The sequence below is a fragment of the Ambystoma mexicanum genome, chromosome 2q (assembly GCF_040938575.1).
Source record: "Ambystoma mexicanum isolate Mex_15411 chromosome 2q, UKY_AmexF1_1, whole genome shotgun sequence".
NCBI classification, from domain to species: domain Eukaryota; kingdom Metazoa; phylum Chordata; class Amphibia; order Caudata; family Ambystomatidae; genus Ambystoma; species Ambystoma mexicanum.
The window spans coordinates 1,164,177,235-1,164,203,060 of NC_090924.1; the positions used below are offsets into that span (position 1 = coordinate 1,164,177,235).

At 45.9% G+C, this 25,826-nt stretch overlaps 1 protein-coding gene across 2 annotated transcripts in view; it reads left to right on the forward strand.

Annotated features, from left to right (window-relative positions):
* The window catches only part of SLC25A13 (solute carrier family 25 member 13), a 1,524,563-nt gene that overhangs the window by 1,187,060 nt on the left and 311,677 nt on the right, over nucleotides 1-25,826 (forward strand). For both annotated transcript variants that reach the window (XM_069648547.1, XM_069648546.1), the window contains exon 13: nucleotides 6,797-6,877. In XM_069648547.1, coding sequence (XP_069504648.1) covers nucleotides 6,797-6,877 — 81 coding nt within the window. The remainder of the gene's footprint in view (nucleotides 1-6,796; nucleotides 6,878-25,826) is intronic.

The window sequence follows — 25,826 nt, forward strand, 5'->3', positions numbered from 1 at the left end:
AGATGAAGTTCTAGACCTCGTGCTGCTGTCAGGAAACAGGATACCAAGTCCATGTATGCCTTCTGATGCTATCGAAATGGTGCTGGAAGTGATTCTAGCCCCCTTGTGTGCTTCACTTCCTCTGTGTTTGTCTCCTCTCTTGTGAGCAAGGGCATCCTAGATAGTCACAGATACGTGGCTGCTATTTCATTCTTTAAGAGGGCTGTGGAGCAAGAGACATTCTTTGCTGTGCCTGCAGTGATGCAGTTTTAAAATGCTCGACCCTTCTCCAACACTAGTTTGTTCCTGTGTGCGATGTAAATATGATTTAACTTTGATAATGGTGGCTACTTCAGACCCCATCTCTATCTGTTCTTTGTATGCGTACTCTTCAGGTCATTTTTTTGTTGGACGTTACCTCGGACAGGTGAGTGAACTCCAGGCACTCTGTGAATCCTCCTTACCTGATCTCCGCAGAGGCGGGAGGGTGACTGGATTCCACCATACCAAGAAGGTTAGTTGGCTTTTTCCCTTATCCTACCCAAGATGAATAGCCTGGTCCTAAAAGAGCCCCTGTCTTCTATGCTTCTCAAACAAGAGACTTCAGAAAGGACATTCACCTTTTTATGAGGTTTGCTGATGCCTGAATGGAAAAGCTGTGACTAAACAGACTCTGACCAGTTGGAATGTCCCCTGCATCTGAGAGTGCCATGCATTGACAGTAAAAGCCCCTACTGCTCTCTAGGCTATTTCTATCGGAGGTCTGACTGCAACTTTTGCCTTGCATAAGGTTATTCCTGATTTTGCATCTGCCAGGCCCTGTTGTGCACCACGGTGCACATGGTTTTCAGGCATTTCTGCCTGGATTCTTTAGCTGCAACGTATGCAAGCGTTTTGTTGCTGTGCTGGTTCTTCATTATCCTCCCTCCTCCAATACTGCGCTGCTTTTGTAGTCTTTGAAAAATGAGGACTCTGGAAAGATGTCTATTAGAAGAGCAAATTATTTGACTTTCATTAATATTCTTTGTGATAGATGAGCCCTTCTAAAGATTCCCCATCGACTCACACCTTATAAGGATTGCTCGGTACTTGTTGCAGTTCTGCAGTTACCTGGTCTCTGAGTGTGGGTAAAATTGCGAGGACAGTAGGAATGCAGACCTGTCAATGGCACCAAAAATGCAGTGCAGAGCCGCAAGTATGTCCCTGGGTGCATGCAAGGCCGTCACGAGAGAGGGCAGGAGTGGCAAACCACCCCATGCCTCCCTCTTGCAGGGGCCTCATTGTGGACTCTGTTGTCATTTTATTACCGGCAGAGTGCCTTTGTTAGCACCTTCATGTGAGTGTATCCACTAAGCTCGGATACATTCAAAGGGAGGCGTTAATTTGCTGGTGCTATCAGACTAGTGTCCACTCCCTCGGCCATTTCACCTCTCATCACCCTCCAACAGGGACATGGCAGGTTACATGCTGGCTGTGAAAGGAGTGTTACTGCAGCTCAGATTGTGCCCCTTCCTCCGCTGTGTTACGCACACAGAAGTCACCTACTTGCCACGTACAAACTCTGCAGTTTGCTTGGACAGCCTGCATGATCCTCTGGCTTTATTCTAGACTCCTTCCTCCACCAAACGGCCTTGTCCACGTACCCAGATGAGTTCTTTTGTAGGTATTTCTCACGTGGTGTGCGGCCACCATAAGGGTTGGGGGCCAGTACAGGGGTGTGGCAAGGGTTTACATTTGGAGGGTGCAGATTCTTAGTATCTCAAGGAAGCAAAGAAACGCTTGGATATGATTTTTATACAGACATGTATGAAATTGACTAAGAGTCACAGAAGTCAAATTTAAAGCGACATAAATGTAAGCCATTGCCGTCATTCTGAGCCCTCGCTTGCATTTATTCATGCTAACATTTGGACACTTATTATAATCCATTACTTATTAGTGCTTTCGCCAGAACACTTAATATAAAAGACTCATAAAATGGTTACCCAGCAACTGAAATGAATACTAATTTGTCATCCTCAGAAGGACAAATGTGTAGATCTTGCTATGTTTCAAACCTGTGACCTGCAGATTATGCCTAGATTCCATGTGCCCACTTAACCCACTGAGCTATCTTAACAGCGAGTTGTCCTTAAATGGGCCAGGCGGCTACATTTTTTATTAATATACACTTATTATTACAGCGCTCAGAAGCAGGAGAAATAGGTCATTGTCCACGACTAAACGTGATAAAAGTAGTTATATTTTATTTTTTAAAGAACTTGAGGGGACTGGAGACGTTAGCAATACATTTTTTTAAAAATTATTTCACAGTTAAACTGGATTTTGTGTCGCAATTGAATAGCTCAGCGAGTTAAAAGCTCAACTCACACGTGCCAGCGTGCAGTTTCCAAGTTCATATTGCCGCAGTGATGAATCGGCCCCCCTCGTCCTTCTCAGGTTGATAATAATTATAATTACTATTACATTGCTACATTGGTTTTAATCACACCTATTCTTGCAGTGCTTAGAAGCAGGAGTCGCCAGACATGTAGTCCTGTACATAACTATGATATAATACCAACTATTCTACCCGGATACGGGGAAAACTAGGCCACAGTGCCATCTAAACGTGGAGCATTCCTCAGAAATATATAGCAATCACAAGGACTATAAATAAGAAGCTCTGGGTCATCCAGTCAGCCTATCTGGCCTATGTAGACACACACTACTCCTGTACCTTTGCGCATACACCACATTAGAGAAAGCCGAAACACATGTGAAATAAGGAAGGCTTCTGGCAGGGGGTATTGTGATGGAAATGCATTCTGCAGCTTACATTACCAGCAATGTGCATAGATTTTCGTCTGACTGAAGTGTGCAAATGACATTTGTTGGGCAACCATGACATGCTGTGTGGACGATGTACAGTGTGCTCCGTCTGCAAGTCCTGTTGATGGATATTGCAATGGACCAACAGCTGCATCCAGGTGGCCTTGCGCTGCACATATAAACTCAAAGGGAGAGTTTTTGCATCACCTCTTGCAGTGCAAAAAAAGCAGACGGGCAACACCAAATTATTGTTCCCAGCCCACACCAAACCCTGTGACAGCCATGGGTGGATGTTCGAAAATGAGGAATATGTGGAAGGAAAGGCGTATCCATCAGAAAGGACATTATGAAAGAGACGTATATTGCTTAGCCCTGCACTTCTCTGCTAGTCATGTGCCTGCCCTTCCCAGTGCGCTGACTTCTTTCTCTTCTCCACAGTCGTACTTCCCACGTGTTATATATAGTGACTCGCTAGCTAGATAGTAAAGTGGCTTTCACACACACCATTAAGATGTGTCTCTTCCTTGCACACCCTTCTAAAATATGGCACACAGACACGACACATGCTTGCTACGTGCTCTTCATACACACACACACACCTCTCACTCATCGGGACGAACACTCAGTCACTCACTCGTAAGTGGCACGCACTTTTCCTTTGCTCGCTGATGTACCGGTTTTGTAATTCTGACTGCCAACTTAACAGTATCTGAATATATGGAAGCCGTCTTCTTAATTCACTCCTATACAATCTTCAAACTGTGGATGATTATGCTTTTGGATTGCTGTGTGCCCACATTGTTTACACCTGCATGCACATTACTGCTATTGGCCAGTCTTTTTGTCAGTTTCTAAATGGCGTTCGGAACGTCTACACCAGTGCTTGATCTTTTAGCCGGTCAAGTGGCGATAGTGTTTCAACCTGGAAACTGCTGCCACACAGGAGTTTGTGTGAGGTAATCGCGACCTATCATATAATAAGTGACGTCATATGCGAAGGTGTTGGTGATGTTGCCAGTAGTCGCTAACATTCATTACCTCTGGAGAATATAGGCTTGCTTTGCTTTGTGCCAGAATCGCATTGCCTCCATATCACATCTTTTCATGTACGTGTCCTTTGTATTATTCGGTTACTGATTTTAATGTGTGTGTGTGTGTTTCAAATTTTCCTTTGGGAATAAAATAAAATAAAAAGCTCTAGATTGCAGTGTGACAAAAGTTCAGGCAAACAAATATTTTTTTTTCTGCAAAACATTGGATTAGTTGCATATATCCCAAACACACACATTATCTTCATGTTAAGCTGGTATCCATGCTTGGGGAACGTTTACCACACAATGTGAAATCCTTTGTAGGGCCAGCCAGGAAGTGGCATTTCCACCCCAATAACACAGACATCTGGCGGGTTTCCTTTACACAGATAACATTTATCATTTGAACAGGAAGTGAGCGTTCACTGAAACATTTCCATGAGGCACTTAACAACTTCCACCTCTCGTTAAGATCGTTTTTGAACATGCATTCCTGAAAAAAAGGATTCCACGGAGCAACGTTCTGCTTTACAGGCGGCAGCCACTGTGAAAATGCCCTTTTCTAAAAACAAACAGAGTTTCAGATACGTGCGTATGAAGCGGCCCCATTACAGGGAAACTTAAGATGTTGTGCTCATCTGAAATACCCAGGCTGTTCTGGTGGAGGCCAAAATACACGGCGATTCCCAATGGAGTGACTTTCTCAGACATTTGATCATTGAGTCATTTTACAGAAACAAGAAATCAGTAGTAATACATAGAATGCATGATGTTGTGCATCCTCTTCCTGCCTTGCTTTACATTACCATTGTTGCTATTACACACACTATTCTTGCAGAGTCTAAGTCTCGCATGTGTTCGAGCAAAATTTTAAGAACCGCCACCAGCTTTATTAACTTAGGGTAAATCAAATGCCCCTAGAACAGGAGAGTGCTCAGTTGGTTGTTCTCCCTCAGTGAGAGAAGTAGAGGGGGTACCCCCTTTGTTAGTGCGGTTTGTGCCACACCTAGATTTTTACAGTTCTGGTTTCATCCTACTTGGCATGGCGGTGACAGAACCTTGGAAAGCAACTTGCAGTGGTATGGTGGCGACTGAGCTTTAGAACACAGCTTGCTGAGCTGTAATGGTGGGAGGGGTGGAGCGGAGCCTGTCCATGCTGGTCCATCTTGCACTCCACCGGAGCATCTGGTGATCCGGGTTACATTGCAGCATATGAGTCCCTTTGTTGGCTGCAAGGGAGTAAGCCACACGGTCAACTTAGAAATATTTGCTACAGACAAGCTATTAAGTAAGATGTCCCGGATGCGTGAACGAGGGTATACGGCTGCTAGGAGGTTTTCCTGTCAGTATGCCTCCGATGCTATTGATCCCTATCCTCACGCGGCAGGGCCTCCACTGCTGGATTCAAGTGGTTGTGGTGTGCCATGCAGTCATTCTCAACTCTCCCTAAATCTTCCTCCTGTGGATTCTGGGCAGTTGCATTGTTGCAGCAATACTGCCTCTTGTATCAGTCTGAATTGGTGGCGAACGATGTGTAAAAGATTTTCAGTTTAATTTTATCCACTTTTACTGGTTTTGGATCCGTCACTCTGAAGCCGGGGGGTGGAGGGTGGTTGTTACCAACCAGAGCAAGGGGGCTCTTGAGAGGACCGTCCTAAAGCATCAAGCGGAAGTGGTGAAGTTGACTCGCCTAACTTTCTTTTTTTCCATTCTACGGTAGATACTTCATGCAAGTGGTTTGCACCCATCTCTAATGGCAAATAAGAAATGGGTGTTAACCTTCCTGCTCTCTCTTGCTCCAGCCGCCAAAGTTCATTTCAAATACCTGCCCTCCTTGATCCGACATAAACTCGATCTATGAGGCAGTTAGAACCTCATATTCCATCCCAACGGTGCCAACGCAGTTCCTTTCACCTCAACTTCATCAGCCATTTGCTTCTTCTGGCTCTTCACTGTGGCATCCACCTTGAACAGGCGGGCAGGGGTGTTGCTAGGTTTGGAAAAGTTTTGGGGCTACGCCAATATCAGGGCTTGGGCTAGCTGTTCTTTTAGTTGTAGCCCCTGAGCTTCTATCTGGGGCTAAAACCAAAAGACCCGGGGCTGTAGCCCCCTCAGTCCCGTCCCCCCCCCCCCCCCCCAGCAACGCCTCTGCAGACGGGTGCAGATCAGCTTTCATTCATTGCTTCCATAGGGCAAGCACTTTGCACCATCATTGGAGAGTCCTTGCAGGTTGATGTTATGCTCACGTGACCCTCCCATGGCCAAAAGCAACAGCTGGATAAGGCATTATCCAAAATGAGCCATACCAGGCTAAAAGTAGGGGTTCTGGGGACCAGGAGCTCAGGGAAATTGCAGAAGCATTACAAAAATAAAAGCATGATTTGAAAAAATAAAAGAAATACAATATTTAAAAAATAATATTGAAAAGGACGGGAAACTAAGTTGAAAATTGATGATCAGTGTTTCTTACAGCATGTCACACATTTACACTGTAAAATAAACTGTTAGAAGCCTATAGTATATATCAAATTCACCCTAGGCAGGTAATAACTTAAAATAAGCTGCAAGTAATTCTCTAGCAATGGAAATGATGTAAAATCCTGTTCTTGTTTTTGGAAGTCTGTTAATCTGTTGTAGGGTCAATGGAATAAGTTTTTTTTTTTTTTAGTATATGCATACACAACATAAATTGTTACGAAGATTGTGATCATCTTGGTCTAAAGAAAGTTGCATTTATTGTGCAGTAGATTCCGTTTTATGACGCAAATATAGTTTTGTGCACTGGCTTTTAATGCGCTTCCAGATGTGACCCTCATTACTGCTCTATTGTGTGCATACAAGGAGCCCACATGCGCCAAATAGCACATGCTTCAATATTACTTTGGGAATATCCTGCCATGCCCATTAAAAGAATTTGTATTTGGAGACAGTTTGTGACATTTTGAAGTGTAACATTTTGCCATTTTTATTTTTAGGTGAATGACTTTGTAAGGGATAAATTTAGAACCAAAGAAGGCTCTGTTCCAATGGCAGCGGAAATCATGGCGGGTGGATGCGTAAGTAACTTGCATTCACTATTATCACTTTATGTTGTGGAGAAAGAGAAGCAGTTGGACATTGTGAATGCCTCCAATACAGATGCAGAGAATTCACACAGAAGCCCAGAACAGATGCCAAGTCCCAGAGCAGCATTTCTGGCTCTAGCTAGTTTCATGATGAAGAATCTATGGTGTGTTTCATATCTGTGCAGGAATGAGCAAACTCTGGGCGATGGCGTGAAATGCTTCCTCTGCCTATGTTGCTCCGAAGGGAAATATTGCACAACATAAAAGTTGCTCTTTCATGGTTTTGAGAGAGGCACTTTGGCTTCTTTAGCAATAAAGATTCTTCCAGGAAGATTGATTCTAAGCTTTGCAACCTAGCGCCTATTTATTTTACATAAAAATGCTAGTACACATGTGTGGATACATGATACTGAGGAGAAAAGAGATTGTTTCAAAGGCCAGAGAGTTCCAACATGCCTAGGATCTCCAATGGAAAGAATGTTGGGTGACGGTCAACACACCTGAGAAGAACTGTCCACAAGGAGTGCATGCCGGGCTGCTGGCAGGAGGATCCTTCCAAGTGCACAGTTCCGTCAAGTGTGTTGGCTGGAGTTCTGTAAATAAAATCAACTCTGCACATAAGGCATGAAAAAATACAGTTATGCTTCAAATGAATCTTGTTAAATCGATCTAATCTTCACAGGGGGTACAGAGATAGATGATCAACTAAGAATTACATTCCACTCCATGACTTTTATCCTGTATGTTTTTAATCGTGCTTTCAATCTAAACTAAAAAATAGGTCTTTATTAGGACAGTCTGAATCCTGAAAAAGGTGTGGCCAATTCTTTCTTTTCACTTTGCCTACTTTGAAATAGGTTTATATAGCCTGGAGATGTGGCCAATAAATGCAGAAAACTGCTTTCTGCACTTTCCCATGGCATAAACCCATTCTCTTGCAGGGCCCTGAGGCCTTCTGAGGTGCTGCGTGAGCTCTACCTGGGGGTTCCTGCACCCTGCGGTGAGGCCGAATGTCCACAGATCATTAATTTGATCTCAACAACACGGCATGACTTCAAGGGATTGTGTATGTTTGTCCTATGCTAGGCCAGAGCAGGTGCAATATATTAAATCAGCGGTGCAATGACAGCCGCAACGCTTACCATGGCTGCGGTCGATGGAGATTCCCGCCCTACATCTGTGTACATGACAGAGATCCCTGTCCACCCCATATTTACCAGCTAAGTGTGGTAAAAAAGCAAGAACTGGGGGATTCAGAGTTACAGTGCCTCTCATGAACGTGTGTTGTAAATTCCAGATGTAACATGCACAGAGTTGAATCAGATTCACATGTTACGAAGTTCTCCCTATAGTTCTCTCTCTTCACTGCAATGTTTACCTAGGGAGTAGAAAGAAATTCCAGGCATCAATATAATAGACCTTGCATTAACCTTTTGCTTTATTGCTTCTTTTATTTGATTGGAGTATCCTCAGAATGGCTGCTTTTTGTTCTGGTAAAGGTTTTCGCATTTAGAAAAATAACTAAGTTAGTACATGTAATCTCATTTCATTCATTGGTGTGCCATAGTTTTATTTCAAGCAGGGAAGTCGTTTTGAAATTGTATGTACATGTAGTAAGTCTAGTAGTATACAGCCCTGTTGAAACAGACCTTGTGAACTCGGTGTGCCTCGAGCTGGTGCACACAGTATTTATTATCTTTCATCAGTTCGACTCTGGGAACTTCTCACGAGTGTCTTTACCACATGTATAGGTTTTCTTTACTGTTTATAGTCCAGCCCTATTTGCTATTAACTTGTACTGAGCTGGATCACGAATTGGAAGGGATGCTACATTCTCAAGAAAGCTTGGCTAATTCTAAGTCAGCTGTGCTGGGGCCCTCGCTAAATAAGCAGTGCCCGCCATGGATAATACTAAATATGCACTTATTTGATGGACTGTGTCAACATGTAGTAAAGGGTTTACATTTGGTTCAATGCCAGCAGAAAATATTTTCAACTCTTTACAAAGAATGAAACAAAATAAAAATCTAAATCTGTCATAAAGGAGGCCCTCACGGAGTGGTCAAGCCATATGCCTTTGGATGGCTAAAATATGCTTGAATAAAAATGCTGTTAATTTATATGAAAATGTGTCAGGGTCCTGGCTTTATAAATATATTTTTAGTGTTGAAAGGAATAAAAGATGAAAAGGGGATTATTATTCCCTCAATGAAGAATGGTGATTGATTTCCCATTGCAATGTGCTGGTCAGCCCTAGTTCATTTGCAGTGAGTAGGCATGACAGATTCTAATGTGCAAGAACGTAAAACATGGAGTTTGATATACAGGACTTGACAGACATATGTATTTTTTAAACTGATCGGAGTCTCTTGGCCATGTAATCTGCATCCATTCACAGCCAAAACACCAAGAATGTTGTGTTTTATATTTGTTCTAGAAGTTTGCTAACCAAAGGTTGTTTCCTTGGATTCTTAACTTCTGCCAAGTGTAAACTATGTACTATACCTGTACCCCATGTTCCATTATTTAAGACGGTCTTGTTTGAAATGATCTAAAAATACGTCTGGAAACCCCATCTCTGCTTGAAAAGGAGCCAGGTGTGTCTCTTGAATCGATAACTTGCAGTACTCTAAGCAAGCTCTTAGTTTTGACAAGTAAAAGGAGCCCCGCCCTCTGAGACAAGGACGGTGTCCACCAAGTGCCAAGATGCCAAGAAATTGACAGGGCATCCTACAAACCAAGCAGGAACTTCCTTTGTTAATGGATACCAACTGGGAGATTCTATCCTCTGGTGTGTGCTATTTTAATGTACTTTGCCTGTTTCACGCTGAGGCTAGTTCAAAATGTTAAGTAAGGTGAGAGGGAGGAAGAAGACACAAGAACGGGAAGAAAGTAACCAAAGCGGTAAGGACGACAGAATACTGTATTGTTGGTAAGGCAGCTCAAGAGTTGCTGCCGCCATTTCTGAAATTTCTGTTAGCGCTGCCACATAGTTTTCCTGTTTCGAAGGTGGGTGCTTTCTGGTAATCTATACTGCAATTCCAGCGTTAAGGTTTGTGAGCTGAGCAGGAGGGGTGTGGGGGGCATACACCGAGGAACAGTGAACACACGAAACTCAGAATTTGGATGCCAAACCGGCCACATTTTCCACATTAAACATAAATCATCAAAAATGTGATGTTTTTCCAAAACCAAACATTAAGCAATATGCCCCGAGCCGTGGTGGCATTCCCAAGTTAGGCTCCCTGGTAATGCCCCTGCAGCGAGGGGCATATTGCTATTAGTACCCTGGTCCGCAAGACTGGAGTACTAATAGCCTTCTTTTCTGATCCGAAATGTTACAGCGTTTCGGAACAGAAATGAAAAAAAAAAATTGTCAAAGAAAATGGCTGCCGCGAAAGGGAAAACGTAGTCCGTTTTCCCTTTCCATGACAGCCATCGAGAGCGGGCGCGCTGGAATCAGAAGTATTCCCAGCATGTTTGCTCCCGAAAAGGCAGAAATAGGAAGGTAAGCGGGGTTGAGAGGCCGGGGAGGGGATTGTATGCAGGAGATTGTGTGCAGGGTATGGGTAAGGGGGAAAAACATACCTGAATTCCCGGCAGTGGACGAAGGAAGCCTCCAGCCGTGTGGAGGCACGGAGCGTGAAATGGCCCCGCCTCGAGCCTCCTCATTGGCTGAGGGGCTGCCATGCCCCCCGCCGGGGACAAAGGAATGGAATACCGGCCGAGGGAGTCCCTGCGAGGTATGGACCTGACGAAAGCCAATCAGAATGTTTCTTAAATTCTGGTTGAATCTCGCTGGGTACTAATCTTTCTAAATAAAAATGTAAATGTTCGTTTGTTCAAAATCTTAAATCTCCGAAAGTTCTTCACCGATTGCTTTGAAATTTTGACACATGTTGCATTCCAATAGGCGCGTGTTTTTATATACGTACTATACATAGATGTCACACCTGTGACAGGTAAAAACATGCTTTTTCTGAAAAACAACGCCATCTGTTGGACGTAAAAGCAACACATGCTATACTAAATATTTTATGATTCCAGTTCAATGTTTCCGATTTAGAATGGCTCAAATACGTGCCGAGGAAGCAGCAGAGTGACGTGCAGCCAGACTTCAGGATGCATGGTTGCGAGCACGGTGATCGCGTTCTGCAGCTTCAGATCTGCTTCGTTATCAACAGAATGAACGCGACAGCTGAGAGTGGCTGAAAGACGTCAACGAGAAACAGCAGATCAGCGTCAAACACGACTCTGTGCTCAGCAATCACGCGATTAGAATCACCTTGCATCCCGGTACAATTCAGCTGATGATTATAGTTTGAGCCGGCATGTTCTCATCGGCACCATGACTGAAGTGTGTCCTTATTGCAAGGCTCTGAAATTGGATGGAGAAACAAAAGGAATGTGTTGAGCCGCCGTGAAAATTAAACTGCCTCAACTTGGAGAACCACCAGAGCCATTAATAACTACCCACAAGCATTGTGAAATTAAACCTATTAGAAACGTGCGCTTTCTCTTTTCTTTCTTTTCCCTTTAACCAGACTGAGCCACAGCAATGCATGGCCGGGGACAGCTAGTCATCAATAACAAACATCACACATTTGTTGAAAAACACTTCTACTGGCAAGTGGTCCAGGTGGACCATGGCTCCCCCTCCCCTAAAGGGCGATGCATGGTGTTCAGGCCCTGGCCCTTCCCCACCATGCCCTACTCGGGAAGCGTTACCGGGAGGCACCCCCTTTTCCACCGGTTCCGCCATCCCCCGTCCCTGGAGTCCCGGTAGCCGTGCCTCATTCCAGCTCAGGAATCCCCTGGAAAGGGACCGCCATGTCCTCATGGTCCTCACCCACCTGCCACAGGGTTGCGCACCACCGGTCTGTGACCCCCTCCACCTCCCAACATTTACAAATGTCCTTATTGTTGCTAAAAGGTTCTTGAGCAAATGTTCGATTCTTTGCTGCGATAGGTCCACCCCATCTTGATGACAGGTCCCTGGGCACCTCAGGCCATTCCTCACTACCTGCCAGCGCCCCTGGCCCGTGGCCCTCCAGGCCAGTTCGTCGTTTGGTTTTCTTGCAGACATCTTCAGGGAGTACTCTGGCCCGTGACACCACCAGTTCAGTCTCGGGATGCTCTGTGACCAGACGAGCAATGCCCCGGGGCAGGCTTGGCCAAACCAGGCACATAAGGATAGCAAGTGCATTATCAGGTCCCTCCTGCCCAATTTCGCCAGGTTGTTACCCCCAATGTGTAAAATCACCAGCACCAGCCCCTTTCTCATCTTTCCTTCCACCAAAGAAGGTATTTGGGAGACTTGCAAGCCTCCTCCGCAAATCCAGTGGATGTCGAACTCTTCCATGCCCGCCAGCAATCCTGGCTTCTCGCGCACTCTCCACTTCATCCGTCTTATGAACAAGTGACCTACAATCTACACCACTGATTTCCCCATCTCTCTGCTTTAAGCAACAAGAAAGAAATACAGGTTAGCCGCATCAAAATATGCGGCCACATTTTTTAATTCCTACAAAACCCTTGAAACTTCAATTCCTCTTATGCCCCCCCAGTTGGCCCTCCAATATAGCACATGAAATGCATCCTAATGTAACCCTTGTAGGCATGAGAGTTCTACCTTCCGATTGCCTTAATCTGTTGCTAATCGCAGCCAGCCTGCGACCGTGGTGGCTGTCCCAAATCTGAAAGCGTTTGGGGCAAATCCCCCCCTTCTGCCCCAACCCTATTTTCTCCACAATTTTCTCCAAGATCTTCCGGAATTGGTATTTGGATAAGGAGGAGCTGTCCCTGTGTAGTGACAGCGGGCCCCCGCTGCTCCCCATGCACAGCAGGTATTCCTGCAGTCAACCTATCGGACAGATATCTGCTACTGTGTAGACTGTTGAGGTTACCCTTACCCCCTTTCCCTCTTGGTCAGTTTTTCATCACGCAACCATATGAGGGCCCTGCTGCCCCCTCCACCCGTCAAATGTCAAGTTATCTCTTAAAAATCCCCCCACCAATGTCGGATGTGGCTGAGCCCACAACTTCCCCAATCTTGAATGCCGCGAAGAACGCTGTTATGAACGCCGCCCTAAATAGAGCCACTTCCTAGTCCTCCCTGCAGACACCCCCCTCCCCCCCCGCACCTGCAACATTGCAGCCAATTATCTGGGTCTAGGGGTCTCCTCTTGTCCCCCCCGATACTGCTGCTCGTTTCCAACTGGTAAATACCTTTTTTATGGTGAAATCCACAGAAGGTGGGGACCTGCCATGCAACCCTGCGAAGAACCCTATTGCAGCCATCTTTGCCAGGGCCACCGCCACAGTTGCCCCTTCAGCCCGAAGCTGACCCAGGTAACTTCTCACTGCTCCCCTGGGAAATATGTCCTCCCTGCCCTGGGCTCCACAAAAATCCCTGAATTCCTTCAATGCCCGCTCTTATGCCCTTTTTGTTTTCCCAGACGCTGAAAACTCTATTACCGGTGTTAACTCCGAGCACCAAGCTCCCAGAGCATCTCAGGGAAATGTGCCATCAATGGTTCTGCCCCAGGTAGCCACTGCTCGAACTCCTGCAGTTTGAAACGGGACAAAGCATCGGCCGCATTGTTAAGGATACTTGGAACATGTTTTGCCTGGAAACGTATATTGGCCTTCAAACCCAGCAATACCTATATCTTTAGTAACCTTAACACCATAGGGAAAGCTGCCCTCTGACTGTTTATTGTACATACCACAGACATGCTGTCAGACCAAAACACCACCTCCTTGCCCCCAGTTAGTCACCCCAGATTGTTAATGCCACTATGATTGGAAATAGCTCCAGAAGGTTTATAGTCATTCCATAACATGCCATAACATCTAAAAAAAAAAGCATCTAAAAAAAAAAAGCATCTAATGCTTTTTTTTTAAACTAAACCCTTTACCATCTAAAAAAAATATGCTTTTTTTTAGGTGCTTTTTTGGATGGTATGGCTGTCAATGCTTTGTTTGTCGATGCAATGACCGGATACCCTCCAAGAAAGGTAATGTTCCTGCATAGCCCCTCTTTTTCTCATTGCCCCGGGCCATCGCTGGCCGCACCATTTGTTTCCTAGGATGGCCCCAAAACCAACACTCCCGGCTGTGTCTGTGAATAGGCCCAACTGGCCGCTGTCCCTCAGTTCAGCTGGCCAAATCTTTACCCTCTTGAAGTCGTCAAGAAGCTGTCCCAGACCAGTACATCTTGCTTCTGCTCTTTAGACAACCTGGTATGATGATATGGCTTTGTTAGTCCAGGCATTTCCCTGGCGATGGACCGGGAGAATGGCCGGCCCATTGGAATTATCCTGAGTGCAAATTTCAGCTGCCCCACCAGCCCCTCTGTAGGTGCCCCAAAGTTACTTTTTTAGCCTTAAGGCAGTTGGCACCGCCTCCCTGAAGTCACGCATTTTTTCCACCAGGAGCCGGAAACAGTAAGAGGAGATCATCGGATCCTCGGTCTTCTCTGCCGCCAGTGGCACCCCCAAATCTTTTGCCACCTTCTGGAATCGCTTTAGGGTCCTTGCACATTAATCTGTGCCCCGTTTCTCATGAACATAGTCATTTAAGAAGTGGAGGACATGCGTCCCCTTACATACCCTCTTGGTCACCCATTCCAGGAATGTGGTAAATGCCTGGAAGTAAGCACACAAGATGACGCACCCCATAGGGAAACATTGTCATAATCGCATCCACCCTCCACCTGAAAGCCCAGCAGATGGTTATACTTTGGGTGTACTGGTAGTAGCCGGAAAGCAGCCTCAATGTCAGCTTTTGCCAATAGAGCCCCTTTGCCCATCTGCCATAGATGTGCCATTTCAGAGTCAAAGGAAGCATACCTAACTGAACACAAGTCCTCATCTATTGCTTCATTTACTGATGCACCCTTGGGAAAAGATAAGTTATGTATCAGGCAGTATTTCCCTGGCTCCTTTTTTGGAACGATGCCCAGCAGGGAACACACCAAACCTTTCAAGGTTGGGGAAGAGAAGGGCTGTGCAAATCTCCCCAATTTTACTTCCTTTTCTACCTTCCCCATAAGTACTGTCGGTTATGACAGTGCAGATTTTTGGTTCTCAGGGACTAGCAGGGGTGTAAACCCCTTCACTGGTATCCTGAGCCCCTGGGACAAGCCCTCCACCAACATTGTAACGCCCCCCCATGGATAGCCATTTGCCCATGCCCTCAACACATCCACTTGTATGGGGGAAAGGAGGCCCACCGGTGGTACCCCTAGTGACATACTATTACTTGTCCTCGTTGCTGCGTTTGACACATTTGGCCTCCACATGACCCGACAGCCTGCAGAATAAGCAGACATGCTTGAATTTGCAGATTGGTATCGTACAACTGAATGCCCAGCAAGCTCCTTTTTTTGTTCCCAGCGCCCTCTGCTACTCCGAAAGGGCTTTGCCGGTCTCCCTGACGTGAACCCCTTGCAGGTAGACGGGTGTACCACTGTGTAACTGGCCCATAGGTTCATTGCCCTGGACCCCCAGTCCAACTGTCCATTCCCAGCCTTTGTGCTCCTGAACCGTTCATCATATACCAAGCATGCTCTGAATGTACAATCATGATACATTGTTAACACCAGGTCATGATACGGCCACAATTTCTGAAGGAGCTTTGGGTTTTTCTCTAACAAAATGGCCGCAAATATTGAGAAGGCAGTCGCCCAATTTGCTAGTGACCTCTCAACAAAGAATTTCTTCCATTTACCCTCTCCTTTCACCTATTTTCCTTCCTCTACCCTCATATAATCCAACAGTGAAAATATATCAATGTATTTCTCCTTCCATATGTTTTCCTTTGTTTCCTGTGGCACATGCTACGTAAGCATACCTGGCACTGCTGATAACATTGGGGCAGAGGCCTGCCCGCCCCCAACCGTGCCTGTTGTACCTACTGCTTCCAATCCTGTTCTCTTTTCCACTACTACATTATTTTGCTCATTGACAGACACTATGCCATTTGGTTTATAGTGATAATTTCGAAAACAATAATGTCGAAAGTCATTATTTCGAAAAAAAATGTCGAAAAAAAAGTCAAATTTTTTTTCAATACGTTTTTTTTTCCGAAATGGGGGGTTCCCTCCAACCCCCCTTCTTTATTTTTTTTTTGTTTTACCCATTTTTTTTTTTACTCCTGGACCCCCAAAATAAATATATAATTTAAAAAAACGGAATTCGGATTTCGACATTTTTTTTTCGACGTTTTTGTCATTCGACATTATTTTTTCGAAATTATGACTGACCACCGTGCCATTTCCACCACCGCCACAACACTTGTTGGCTGCCTACCTGCCGTGGCTTGCACACCCCTCCCGATGGCTCGGGGAGGGGAACCTCCCATTCTGCCTGGTGAGTGGTTTGCCACCTCTTTGTGGCAGTCCCACTGGGGTTCCTGAGCTATACCCCTAAAACAGCCATTGCCTACTTCCCCCTTATGCCCAGGGAGAGGGGGCCCACCCGAAGCCCATTACTCTGTCCCCAGGGAGCTTGCTGCCCTGTCCCTCTATTGTCCGAGGAGCCCTGCTCCTGAGGTGTCTGTATTGGCCCCTCTGGGCCCACTGGACCCTGTCGGTGGTGCTACTACAGGTTGCGCTCCCTGTGCTGTTAATGGTTGCACCCCCGCTCCCACTGCCCCAGCCTCACTGTGGGGAAAAGACCAGGTGGAGAGGAGAGCCCTTGTCTGTACATCATGGAGTACCCTAGAGCACCTTGGCGTTCTATGCATGGCAAAAGCCCATTTGTTCACTCATTAAAACAGTTCCTCTGCACTCCTTAACCGCTCGTCAATGTTTGTCACTGCTTGGGAGCTGCCATTTAAACATCCCGTTAAATAAACAGCCATGTCCTTATGTCTAGGGTCGTTTTAAACTTGAGATACGTTTCTGGCTGGCAAGAGGGACTCTTGCACAACCCCGGTTTCTTTTCAGCTTTCAAAGGTCTATAGGCCACACAGTGTGCATGTGCGCTTTCTTTTGTTTTTATCTCGGAATGTATCACAGATAAAGACGTTGGAGGTCGCAGATTTGGAGTGAATAGTTACCTTTGGCTTTTATTTTGCCTGGGAAGCAGTGTTCTGTTGCCTTTTGGGCGGGTATATCACTTTTCTTAGCTTTGCACTCGCTGCATTCCAATAGTGGCGTGGAAGCGCCGGCCATGGACTGCCCATAGAGCCGTGGATGGAGGGATAAAGGCGCCTTGGCTACTTGGTCTTTGATCGCTTGGGCATACTTTGTGGTTGCCTGTAGATTTCGGAGGCGTTTGTTGAGATGTGTAGTCGCTGTTTCTGTTGGAGTGTGTTAAACCTGCTGCAGTTGGCATTTACCAGTGCGATGAAAATTCTTTTCTTGCCGTTTCGCCTCTTGTCTAACAGCTCAGGTGAGTGCATTGATGTGGCGTTTCCTTATCGTAGAATCGGAGCTGGGTTTAGAAAGCGAGCAGGCTGAGAAACGCTGGCCGTGTGCTGGCTAGTCTGGGGAGATGGCGGCCGCCGCCTGACTGCGCCTTCTCTTTGATCACTGACCTGTCCTGACCTGCCAGGTACTATCCGCTTGTACTGTAACCCGAGGAGCGTTGGGAAGGGAGGAGGCGGCACACGGCATGACTTTGATGCCCGGGGCTTTTATTTGGGCATTAAAGCGAAAATGCAATAACGTGGCCAACAATTTTTCTTTCTCTAAATTCTATTTTGTGGAACAGTTTGGTCTAGATTCATTTTTGTTTTCTGTCATTCCAAATGGGAACATATTTGGTGGCTGTTCTTTTAGACTTAAAGCATTTAGATTTGCATTCCTTTTTTCTTATTCTTAAAGTGCTTTAAGGGCTAAATTAGCACTCAGCCGTATTTGATTTTTGTGGAAACAATGTTTATTTTGTTTAGTAGTATTTGTATTACAAGCTGATTTAAGGAAACCACACAATCTTATTTTATTTCCATATAGCAGGTATCAAATACTCCTAAAACCCCTATGATATGCTCATACGTTTAAAATCCATACACACATCATTATTTTACACATTTCGGTAGAATCCGCTTCTATAAAATCTCCCTAATACATCTTTCTCATTAAACCAACCTTTAAGCCATCAGTAATGATAAAATGCCAGTTTACACTTTAACATTTTGCTCACATTTTCAAAAGCAAACCTGTTTATAATTGTAAAGGGCACATAATATAGATATGTGAATTAGGATGAATTTATCAAAAATGTTGAGATCTGGGTGTCAGTGTAGCAGTCACCAAGGATGATTTGTCAGCAACCGAAATCGTGAGGGGTCATGTAATAATGACTTCAGATTAAACACAAAAGAGAAAAAAAGGGTACGATATAGAATTCAATTTCGTCTAGCATTAACTGGAAGATATCTAAAAGTCGTGTGAATAATAAATGGAACTCTTACCCACCACAGTCGCGCTTATGGTCTAAACCATTGAAAGGCGTGAGAAGTTTATTCAATCGACCGCAATTCGAAGCAGACCCCTGCAAATGTCACACGATATATGCAACAGGTGCATTTCTTTAGGTATTTGTGCCAGTTCAAAAACACAAAGGGCAACAATGATAACCCACGTTAACACAGAGGGGCAAAAATTGAAGCTGAAAGCTACCAGCCAGCCATCCAAAAGTCACTTGCCACCTCAATTCACCCACATCATTTCTTACTCGCCAAAGTCCGATATCACAAACCAATGGCAAGTGGCGAGTGTATATTTTGCGCCCTGATTTATGATGATCCATACATACGAAGGCCTTCTCAAGTACAGATTTTCTTCCCCGAAATCGTGAGCTACCTTCAGAGTTAAAGTGGCCGCATCACCAATCTGTTTAGTAATGACTAGGTGTGGGCAAAGTTTCCGTGGGAGCAACAGGAATTAAAAATCGACAGGATTTTTCCACTCCAGTGGCATCTGTAAAAAATCCAGCTGCCACGCATTTTCCTCCAATACAGATTTCCATAATCTTTGCGTTCCTTTTTTGTTTGATTGTCACCCAATTTCAGGCATAAACGTGTTATTGCGGACGTTTGAGTCTACCAGTGGCACAGGACCGACCTTGAGGCAGGGCCGCCGCCCGGGCTACCGCCTGCAGCGCCATTACCCTCCCCACCACTCCAGCTCAGGGCAGTCTTTCAAGGTCTCCCCCGAGCTTGCGTGGTGGGAGAAGGCACGGCAGGCACCTGCACCCCGCTCTCGGGGATACTAGGGAGCGGATGCTTTTGCATCAGCGCCCATGGAAAATGTATCATCCCCTCCCATCCCCTTCCCCGCATGACCAGGGGCGTGCGCAGGCAGTAGGGAGTGCCACATTTTTGTTTTGCTGCCGCTGCTAAGGCTGGCACTGCTGGGGCCAATAAACATAAACTCATAGTCTACCGTGACTGAATAATCCCACGCAGGGTTTGGACGAACGCATCATGGAAGAGGAGGGAGGCCATGAAGTAAGCAACTGCGCACTGTCATGTCATCGCAGCTCCCGCATATGGATTTGCCAACTGCACCGTGCGAGTTTCCTGTGGGGGAAAAGGGAAAAATGGCTTAAAAATTCTACTTTCCAACCGAAAGCAAAAAATGTATCTGCTAGCGAGCGTTATGCCTGCCGAAAGCAGAACAGTGTACCACACTGTGGAAAACTACAGCGGAAGCTAAAAAGGGAATTCCACCCACCCTTAATAATGACATGAAGTTATATTTTTATATGGCAGGAATAGTAGTTTGATGTTCTCCTGTCCTGTGGCAGTGCACGCATGTACCACTATAACTGTAACTATTATGCCCAGAACCTGGCCAACAGCCTTTTCCCATGTGCAGTGTGGCTATGCCCTCTGGACACTATGCCCGCGGTAGGACCAGAATGACGTGCGCAAAGTACTCCTTCCCCCATCTGCTTAATGCACACAGAGATCGCTCGTTTTTCTATTCAAAATGGAGCACTGTTTAAAACGGTGCATGTGGTCTTAAAAGCAACGCAGTCTCACTCTCCCAGACTCAATCAGTCGTTTAATCATTGTTTGCCGTTTTCTTAGGAGTCTTTACCTCATGCCCGACTCCTCCTCTTTACTGACTTGCACTGCTTGTGTCCATGGCCCTTTCGGGAGATTACGCCATGTCCCAAGTGAAACACAGCTTTCACTATTTACAAAAGCATTGGGTTTTAAAATCATGCTGCATTATGGTAAGTACTCGAGATCTCAGCAGTGCAGGATCATGCAAAAGGTGTCGATAAACGACCCTCGTAACGTTTGTATATGGTGTTTGAGGAGCCAACCGACTTTGGTTCTTGTCAGGACCATGAAGGCAAAGGCGATTCATGAATGTACAGCACAGGTGGCTCTTGACTGCCCCCTAGCGGAATCATGAGACACGCCCTAGAGATGTTCTTCAGAACAGGGCAGGTTAACTGTGAAAACCGCCCGAGAAAGAAACCTCTTTTGGGAGAAAGGGCTGTAAGAGAAACCACAATAAGCACTGCAAGAGGTTCCACTCTAAAAACGGTTCTCACCATGTCTATTGCTCTCTTCGGCGAAAAAAACGGATGCTGTTGGGATGAGGGTGAGGAAATTCCATCTGGCTCATCAAGTAAAAACAGAACATGCCCCAAGGCCCCCTCTGCTGCGGATGTGTGGGAGGCTTTGAAGAAAATGCTTGATTTCTTTTTCCCAGGCATCAATGTCACTCACCAGTGTCTACCTCAACCCCAAACCACTAGTGAAGGTCCCCACTGCACCACAGAAGGTTGGCATGGTCCTATCAAAGAGCGGCATCCATATGCTTACAGGCTCGTGTCCTGTCACAAAGAAAGAGATGCCTTTGCCCTCACTTCCCGCGCGCACTACAGAGGGCACTTACTCCCGTTCCAGGGGTCTGCAGATCTCTACACTTCTGCCTCAAGGGAGTGGTACTCCAAAGTCATGGGGTGTTCAACAAGGAAGGATACCTCATCTGGTTTGGTTGGAACCCTTGCACACCATATGGGAGCAGGTGCTTGAAGAACATATTACTAATGAGCTTGATCTGACTGAGCTGGGCGCTGACCTTCAGGACGTCAGCGGGCTTGACGCCTCGCCAAACTTGCACATCATGGAGGCTTCGCCTTCTGTCCACACAAATGTACTATTTTGGGGCTCCATAGAAAAGGTGGTCATGGCCCTGGGATCCCCATCTAGACCTGTCCAGCAATATAACATAACAGACCTCTTTCATAAGGAGTCACAGAAGGAGTCTCTTGCCCTTCAACATAGCGGTCTCTGTATTTTGTGGCAGCAACCTTGCTCCCCTGCAGTGGTGAATTTAGCGAAGAAGTATAAAACTGGCTGCCTCCTGATCTGGCTTACATGTCTAAACAGACTATCCCTCTCAGCCTGGTGGTCCAAAAGGATACAGCAACTATTAAGTCAACCATTTTCCCTTTGCTCCTCTTGGACTGAGTAATCAAAAGATTGACACCTTCTGCAAAGAAGGTATTCAGGTTAGGGAGTTTTGCCCTCGAGGTCATTAACATGTCTTGTGGCTTTCTGAAATACTCACCTATGAAAACTCATATTAGGCGACAGAATACTAACCAAAGAGAGAAGTGAGAGACTGTTTAATTCTATTTTGGCAGATGGCAAGAAAGAGTCATGTTCAGTTCTTCAAGTAAGGTTGGATATGGTGGACTGTTTGGCTCATGCCATGAGGACAGTGCCAGTCGACGGGCCGATACTCCTCAATGAGAATGTTGGGCATTGCTCCCAACGTGCAGAGAAAACCTTTAGACATGCCCTTTGATGGCATTTAACTTTTTAGGTCAAAAGCTGATGAGTCCCTTGAAAAATTAAAGGCTTACATAGTAACCACATAATCTCTGGGAATATAGCTGTCCAACAAGACCCATCCTCTTCCTTTCAAACATCTAGCACTAGTCTTCCTAAGCAGAGTGGTTTCACCTATCCGGGCAGAGGCCGGGGAGTGCAAGAGTCAGTTCCAAGCCCTCTTCAGCAGCTTTGAGGTGGCTATGGTACACACAACGCTATTGGGGAAAGGAATTTCACCATTCTTGGGTAAGTGGCACGTCACTACTTGTGACATGTGGGCAATAAAGTCGCCCATGTACATTTGCTTTCTGTTCCACAAGAAAACCCCAGACCAACCCCCTCCTGCCTTGGAGAGTACCTCTGCCGGACCCTCTCCTGTTGGGGGAAATTTGTGTCTCCTTTCTGAAACTGGCCATAGAGTCACTCCATGCAGGGGAACAATGAAGGAGTTGCTCCTTCTCAAAAAGGACAGGGGCGTTCATCCCATCTTGGACTGGAGACTCCCAAACCCATTTCCAAGGAGAGACATGACGCATGCCCAGATCCTTCAGGCCCTACAACTCCAGTACTGGCTGGAATCACTGGACCTTGAGAACTCTTTCATGTGTCTATCCATCCTGGGCACAGGACGTACCTATGGTTTGTTTATAGGGGGCATGCATAACCAATTTGGCATGCTGCTTTTTTGCCTGACCACCGCCCCATGGGTATTCATCAAGCCAATGGTGGTGGTGGTGGTGGTGGTGGCGGCTCACCTCAGGATGGCAAAGTCCTGTCTTTCCCAACCTGGACGATTGGCTCATCAGAGCTCACTCTCGGGAGAAGGTGATCTCTCGCATTCACCAATTCGGCCACCTACTGCACAGTGGCACCTTCTCAAGAGCTCAAGAACATTGGTGCAGTTCTGGATGCTCACTTGGGAGCGTCTTTTTCTCCCGAGGACAGGGACTCAAACATTTCTCAGATGGTTCGAAGCTTCCAGAACTCCAACTCTGTCACTTTCTCCTCACCTTCTGGGCCTTGTGGAATCCTGAATTTTTCTGGTGCCAGAAGCCTGGCCGAGTACAAGCTCACTCCAATGGACGCTTTTTTCTCAATGGTCCTAGTTTTCAGCAGTATGTGGAACCTGCTTCAAGTCTTGACTTATGTTGTACAGGATCTTTTGTGGTGGTCCAAACAGTGCAATCTTAAAGCAGGGGCACCTTTTTGGTAACCGTGGCTGGAGACTACGATAGTCATGTATGCTTCAAGGAACGTCTGGGGCGCCCACCTGGTGGATTTCAGAGTAAGTGGATCAGACTACCCCAAAGAGCCTTCCTTCCTTACAAGTCAAAGAACATGTGTCCTGATGCTATTGGATAGCACAGAGGCCATACATTACTTCATCACCACCCTCGCCCCTTTCCTTTTTTAAGAAGAAATTGGCGTGCAAAATCTTTTACTAATGAAGGTCGTCTGTGGCAAAGTGACCATCTCCTGGGTAGACACCCTTTGTGCCCCCTTCTTATCAATTCAGATCACCAAAAAATCGAGGTGTCACACTCAACGCTGAGACCTACAGGAACCCGCAAATTGGCAATCTCCCACAAAGCCCACATCAAACTTCACATACTGCAGAAAATCATTCTTACTTGAAGATCACCCAGAAGATCGAGCTGACCAGAGCACTTGTCATGTCAACCCTTCTTTAATGTAATTAAATGTACGTAAGCCTCACTGAACACCAAGCCACCAACTCAGTGTCATACAAAACCACACCACGCGGCACGTACGTCATCATAAGAGAAAACCCATTGCACTAGCAGGCAAAGCATTAAAATGACTCACTTCTGAGGCCAACACCTGTCTTATAGTTCTGTTGATCACACAACGATGCCTTCATAACAAACGGCCCAAGTAACTCACAGCTCTGTTGTCCTCATACACCCCAGCTAGGCAATTTAGATATGCCGGAGAAAATCTCTTGACTCCACTAAATTGTAAAGGTTTTAGACACTGAGGGGACCTTTATGGTGGCTCTCCCTAAAATTTATAGAATGATCTTCCCACCTACCAGAGATCTGATCCCAATTACAAAGTTCAAGAGAACTCAAAAATTCGCCCTGTTCACATCAGCGGTTTCAGAAATGTACCATCTACTGCACATCTAAATGCTGATACTACTATTGTTAGCTCTGCAATTGATACTACTGCCAGCCCTGTTACCCCTGCTGTGCATACTACTATTGCTATATATGCAATTGATACGACTGTTCACCCTCTTATACCTGCTGGGCATACTACTATTGTTAGCTTTTCAAGTGACACTACTGCCAACTTTGTCACAGATGACTCTCTTACCACCACAGCATCGAACTCACTTAGCCTCGTCTCTAACACCAAAGCAACCTTATTAGGCGCACTAATTAGTGCTAGATCAATACTGGCACACACACTAGACATTTCTGAGTGAATCACGTCTAACCACCTAGACTTCTTAGCCACTGCAGAAACCTGGCTACACCGTGCTGCTGGTCCATTACTCTCCTTAGCTATCCCTGACAACTACCTACAGGAAATATAGACCTTTAGCCAAAGGGGAGGAGAGTAGCCATCAACACTATCTACAGGAAATATAGAGCTTTAGCCAAAGGGGAGGCGGGAGTAGCGATTATCGCAAAAAAGTACTGAACATTAAAGAAACAACAACTCCTCTCACTTAAGGCCAAGCTCTCCACGAGAATTGTTCTCCAAGGTGACCTTAATCTAGGCCTGAACGGCCCCACATATGTCCATGCACTCTCACTAACCAAATAGTTAGAAGCACTTGCGTTCTCCCGACGCGTTCTTTTATCCACCCACAACTAAGGCTGCACCTTAGACTGGCTTGCAGAATGCAATACTAATATCAAGTTTCTTGCTAATCGTTTGTGACCTTGGTCAGATCATAAGTGATCTACTTCTCCGTCCTGGTGAGTGACTTACTTATGCAATTTGCCAAGGCGCTTCCTGCCATCCACACAAGAAAAACATGTAACATCACTCCTGCCAACATCCTCCCGCTACTCATCCCGCTCACCTCCTCCCAACCTCACTGTAGCGATGCCTCTACCATGGTCAACCTTTACAACAATTTGCTCCTCCAGTCTATGAACAAAGTGGCGCCACTGGCCTTACGTAAACCCAAACCACCAGCTCACGTGAACACGTGGTTCACCTCATAGCTTAAACCTATTTATGCCACCAAACGAGCTGCCGAGATAATCTGGAAAAAAGATCCCTCAGACTCCAACAGAGCCCTCTACACCAACTCAGCAATAACATACAAACATGCCATACTCCAAGCAAAAAAGGCCATCTATAATGAGAGGATCTCAAAAGTTCAATCATGAACAAGAGATTTATTTGCTAGAATGCGCGAACTGAAGTCACCAGTTGCCCCTCCCGCCACATGCATAAAAGACATCACCTGGTGCGCCAATTTCCAAAACACACTACTAGACAAAACCTCACTCCAAAACAGAAATCCTAGCAAAAAAACAAAATCATCACCAATGGAATACCCACAGAACTAACCCTAGTTTCCCATAACCCTCCCAACCCCCCCCCCCTACCCCGCACCCATTCGTATTCTCCCAAGTCTCTAATGCAGAAATCGCTAAAATCATCAAAGGCCTAAAACCCTCCAGGTGTCAAGGTGACATTTGTCCAGCCACTGTTAAGACCGCACGAACGAATTAGCCCCCTTCATCGCCTCACTGATCAACACTTAATTTACCACTGGTACGGTACCCACCAACCTTAAAGATGCTTGGGTCCTCCCCCCTATCGCAACCACCCCCTTTCTCCTAAAAATCTGGGACAGAGCAGCGTACTTACAGATCCAAAACCACCTTGAAACTTATAAGCTTCTGGGACTGCGCCAATAGGGCTTCCATCCCAGCCATGGAACAAAATCTGCTCTCCTCGACTTCAAAATACTGATGGACAAAACTAAAGACCATGGCAAACTAGCCCTCCTCCTGCTGCTCGATCTCTCGACAGCCTTCGACTTGATGGATCATAAAATCCTTTGTCATCACCTTGCTTCGGCTGCCCATTTCTCCCCGAAATCCATAACTTGGATGGAATTCTTACTATGAAACAG